This window comes from Numida meleagris, chromosome 1 (assembly GCF_002078875.1).
Source record: "Numida meleagris isolate 19003 breed g44 Domestic line chromosome 1, NumMel1.0, whole genome shotgun sequence".
Taxonomy (NCBI): Eukaryota; Metazoa; Chordata; class Aves; order Galliformes; family Numididae; genus Numida; species Numida meleagris.
This window is the reverse complement of record NC_034409.1, coordinates 80424980-80430503: the sequence shown is the minus strand read 5'-3', so window position 1 is coordinate 80430503 and position 5524 is coordinate 80424980. Positions and strand designations below refer to the sequence as shown.

The 5524-nt window shown below is 43.4% G+C and overlaps 1 protein-coding gene across 1 annotated transcript in view; it reads left to right on the top strand.

The window, feature by feature from the left end:
• Window positions 1775-5524, top strand: part of LOC110399287 — a 4628-nt gene continuing 878 nt past the window's right edge. Inside the window, exons 1-3 of the mRNA XM_021397720.1 lie at window positions 1775-1788; window positions 4475-4938; window positions 5295-5506. Coding sequence (XP_021253395.1) covers window positions 1775-1788; window positions 4475-4938; window positions 5295-5506 — 690 coding nt within the window. The remainder of the gene's footprint in view (window positions 1789-4474; window positions 4939-5294; window positions 5507-5524) is intronic.

Sequence of the window (5524 nt, the reverse complement as noted above, 5' to 3'; positions counted from 1 at the left end):
TACTGAAGAACAACTTTTGGAGTGGCCTAAATACCAAACTGTTTTGAACACCAAACTGAACTTTGCTGCTGTTTCACTATTCCTGAAAGCCGTGACTTCCACACGAGTTCTGAGGGAGTATGGTATCTAACTTGAGGCAATTGCGCTTCCTGATGTCATCTTGTCCCCAGCATCAATGGGAGAGGACCATGCACTGACCGAAGCTTCAGGTTTCCAGCAGAAAAATACATACAGTGCAATACATGCAAAAATATAAATCGCCAGTTTTTGAAACAGTGGGTATTTTCTGCTTTCCTCTTCCGTGAAGTGACAGAGACTCTCAGAAGGCAATTTGCATTGTCTGGAAATAAAACATACTATGTGTAAGAAGAACAGTCCAGATTTCTGATCGCAGTTTGCCATTAAAAAAATGTAAAACTTTGAAGTTCCTAAGCTTTAGTCCTCTGTTATGCCGGAGGTTGCAGAGTGATTAAGTCATTTGTGTAACCAGCATTGGGTGTGAGACAAGCACACTTTTAAATCCTGTTGGTGCTTCCAGTAACGCTACTTGCTGGCTGCAACACTGCAAAACTTAAAATGGTAAAGAGGATACTGCAACTCCAAAGAAGCTTTGAACGCCTGTACAGTGAAGACAGCTCACTCTGTATGAGGCCAAAGCACTCAGCACTATGTCCTGCAGCAATATCAATGCCAAAATCATTCCTGTATAATTCCACTGATGTCACTTCAGTTATTTCAAAGAGGAAATTCATGTCTAAGCCACGTTCTGTTTTCTGATGCAAACCCAGAATAACAACGCTGAAGTTTATGAAGTTACTAACACTGGCATTTACCGTCAAACCAAATAGCCAACGGAATAATTGGCACCTAGTATCTGAAATTATTACTTGTGATATTATATATAACCATAACAACATCATTTCAGAATTCTCTGAGTGTATACCTTCACAAGTATTTGTGATGATAGCACATGAATGTTATTCCTCTTACACAGATAGGAAACAAAGACAGAGCAATTTTCCCTAAAGTCAAATATGCTATTTGTGGCAGAGCAGAGAGCTTCGGGGTCCCACGTCTTAAGCCAGAAACCAAAATCAGTAACAAAGTACTCAGTCCCCAGTATGCTTTCACGAAAATATAAGAAGTAATAATAGAGTTGGATCCCGTATTTTCTTTTTTTTCTAAAAAAAGGGAAATTTGAAGGAATAATTTTTTGTTTGAATAAATAGCAAAAGAATCAGACTCAGAACGTTCCTTGATGAGAAAATTTGCTTAGAGATGGTTATATTTTTCCTATTTCTTGGAGCACCCTTGTGAGTATCTGTAAAAACCAGAGCAGAATCTGGTATTTAGTGATATCAATAGGAACAGAAGAACCTACATCCTGAACTCTTTTTGGAGATTTCTACTCAGGCCACAAGGTGTGGGACTTCACAAAGCAACACTGACGTTCCAAAATCACCTCTGGCTGTGAAATCCTATCAGCAACAACTCCTTTTTTTTTGTTGTTTTTTTTCTTCATGATCACGCAATGATTCATCACAGTATTTACCGCTCATCAAAATTCAAGAAATTGATTTTGATTTGTTTGTGTTGGTCTGAAATCTAAGACCAAGGGTCAGCGTGACTATGGAAGGGTAAACAAAGTTTACTAAAAGCCGCCAGTTTGAGGCACTGTATTGTTTTTGCTTTGTTCTTAACACCATAATGACTTGTGCATGCTTTCTGCAACAGCCTGCTGCTTCAGAGAGGCTGGTAAGTTCATTTGGGCGACATGCATGCAATTACGTATGCATTTTGCTTATTTAACATCAACACGGTACTTTAAACAAAAAAAAATAATTATTTTTCTCCATAGCATATTCCATATTAGTAATTCCAGTTGCTCCGGAATCTTAATGAGTTAAGCATCCTGAGTTCTGCCCTCACTTGGCTAAAAGACAGCCTTTTCCTTCACAGTACGTGTGTAATCACTTAGGAACAGTTTGTAAATCTAAAATCCCACCTCGCTTGAAGGGATTTACAGCCTCACATGACAAACTATACTGAACAATACCGGGGTCCTGTGAAAGATAAACAAAAAGAACACATTTATTTTCTAATTCTGAGATGGAAATCATAAGTCTTAAGGGCCACCTGGAATCTGACCAAAGTTACCCAGCAAGGATCAAATCCTATTTGTCTTAGTCAAGCAGTCCTGCCGAAATCAAATCAGCCCACAGCACAGATCAGTATACTAGGGCTACGGTTTAACCTCTGAGGTATGTCATAAATCCTCCACCATAAAATAGGTGCTATGGATTAATTTCTAATCCCAAATTATAACCTCTTGTTGAAGAGCTGAAAACCCAATTCTCCTCAAAGATTTAAAAAAAAAGGATAGAACTATGCTGAGATCTTTTAACACTTTACTGTTAAAATACTGAGCAAAAACTGTTTCAGGATACTAAATTAATGCAGTGACAATTAAACCAGACTGTTTGAAGTAACTGAACAAATCATATACCATGACACAGCATCTCTTTAAAAAAAAAAAAAAAAATTAAAAATTGCCTGCACATGTAGTCACTAATTTACCCAATAAATTAATTCCACAAGTGGCTCCCCCAGTCATCAGTTTGAATTATCAAGTTTCTGCTGTATTTCCAAAACAACGCCAGGCATGCATGTGCGTAGGAGGGATGGGACAATGAAGCCAATAGGTGCAGCTGTGGCCTGGGAGGCAGAGGGTCTGTAACAACGCTGTCACTGACTGCTCTTCGACATTGGCAAGTCATTTCAATGCTGTTTAACTCAGGGTCTTTCTAGCATATAATATTTGAGCCATGAAGTCAGCCCTTAAAAATTTGGAAGGCAAAGACGAGCCCTCGTGTGCTTAATGAAGTCTTCTTTTCCACTCTGAGATAGAAACAAAGGGAGGGAATCTAGATTTATTTCCTTTGTATCTTCCCCATGTGTAAATCAGAAGGAAAACAAAAAAAAAAGTCAAACTTGACAAAGCATATTTATGCAAGTACAGGTGAAAGATTGCCTCTGCAAATTCAGAATATTGGATGAACTAGCAGGTACTTTGTACATATGGCATAACTGCTGCAAAGGATCTGATCTGCTACTTTAGGTGAAGTGCTGGAAACTCCCCGATTTTTAAGTAAGGGAATCAGGAACCCATTCCTAACACTACAAAGTAGCAACAGCAGCCACAAAACCCTGGGCCAGAGGGATTTTTCACGTGCTAACACAACAAGCAAGCTCAGTTTTACTTTAAGACCATAAACAATTTTATTTTGGAAAACACAAGACTTCCATACCTGTAACAAGTGACTAGTCACAGAATCTACACACTATCAAACTTTTTTCTTCAGCTAGAAATGAGGATTTTTTTTTTTAAAAAAAAAAACACCTACAGATTAAATGATGAGATTTAAAATAATGCTAAAATCTTCTGTAATGTTCTTCCTGCATTACAAATGGACTATTAAATCAGTGAAGTGCCAATCAAATGCTTTTGTACTTTGAAAGAAAGGTTTAAATAACAAAAGCAGTTTTTCGGGCCTCTCTTTCCCTCGGTAGTCAGTGTCACCTATGCACTAATTACAACATATTTACTCTCTTTTATAGTAAGATCGCAATTGAATAGATTTTCAGAGCATGATTTTTAAGAAAAGTTGCAATCACAGCCTCCTGGATTCTGGCTCTCATTAATCCAGCTCGTCGAAGAAAGATACAATGTTGTGCAGTAAACTTCAAGATACATGACAAGACTGAATAATAACAGCTCTGGATTCAGCTCCCGGCTTTAAAATCAACTCCCTGCACGACCTCGGGTGAACCATTAATTAAAACAGGGCCAATTCCTCTGTGGACTAAACACAATGGAGCCAGCCAGTTTGCACAAGGCAAAGATTTGGCCCCAAGTTTCCAGAAGTTTTGATTCAGGCTGGCCAAATACTGGAATTTTCATCCCATGAAAAAAAAAAAAAAAACGCCCTGTTGTGTTTCAGGATACAAAGTAAAGCTCTCACATCCTTTGTGGAATAAAAATTCTAAGCAATTCCTTTACAGGAGCGGAGGGGAGGGTGGTTATAAAGTGAAGCTCTTTCAGGGGAACATTTTGTTATCTGTGCTTTCTCCCCGGAAGCAGAAAGCAGAATTGACAGAAGTCTTCGAGGCAGGTAGCCACGAACCATCACTTCAATTTTTGGGTCAGAAAAAAAAAAATCCAGCTTTTTTTTTTTTTTTTTTTCCTTCCAGTAAAACTGGAACTTCCCTTCAGAAAACTTCTACTTCACAAATACCACTTTTCCACCGGGGTGGGAAGGATCCTTCAATCAAGTCCAACACTGTGCTTGTGGCACCTTCCAAAGACAGCCCAGCTGCTAAAACAGCACTGACCTCAGAGGTTTTTGTTTTTTGTTTTTGTTTTTGTTTTTTTTTCCACGTGAGAGAAGAACGGCAGTGGATTTTTTGCCTGAAGTTTCTCGTTCTCGCGAAGCACTAAAGACGCTAAGCAGTGCTGCGTTTCTACAGCACTAACTTCAGAATTTCGGGGGTATCGCTCCGACACGAGAGCACACCCTGGGCACACGGACAATCTGCGAGGCGTGTGGATCTCAGGGCTGTTACACAGCTGTAAATCACCGCGGTTTTCACACAGACACTTCACCCCAAACACCGTCTGCTGGAGGAGCTGCCTTCAAGGCTTTGTACAACACCCCTTCACCCTGCCAGACCCTGACGCAGGGAGAGGCAACAGAACGAACACGAGGGTTTTTACCACGAGAAATAAAGACTCTGCAAGCTGCGAAAGCAGAGCGGGGAGCAGCGCTGAGGCTGCAGAAACTTTCCGGGGACGGGGCAAAGAGGCGCGCAGCGCGGGGACGAGGAGCGGGACGACGGGCGCGAGCTGCCCCGGGCATCTCCTCACGCCTCGAGGCGCAGGTTAGAACACAACAGCTCGCGGCGCGCACACAACGGCTACACCCCCCGTCCCCCCCAGAACCCCGCCGCCGCCTCGCAGCGCGGCCCCGCCCCCAGGTAGGCGGAGCCTGGGACGACCCCGCCCCTAACCCCCCGCTGACCCCGGAAACGCGGTACCTCTCTCATCTTCCCCCTGCCCCTAGCGCACCGGCTCGGCACTTTCACAGGCGGCCGCCGCCGCCGCGCCGATCTCCTCATTGGCCCCCGGCCCTCCTGTTGCCCTGCCTCTATTGGCTCCGAGCCCCGCCACTCCTGGCTGAGTCACGCCCCCCCAGGGCCCGCCCCCCTCCACGCGACTCACGGCAAATTTCCTATAGGTGAAGCGGCTCTCGCCGGCCCGCTATGCGACCGTCCTATTGGGGCGCGCAGCTGTTGGTCAAAGGGGTGGCGTCTCTCATTGGCCAGTGGTGTAGCGATCACGCCCGCCTTCTCTCGCCCAGCGCTTCGATTGGTTAAGTGGAGATGTCACTCTCTCCCGGCAGCCGGATGCCTATTGGCCACCGCAAGAGCCTCCGCCCCCGAGCAGCAGGTTAGGTTGTGCTTCTCC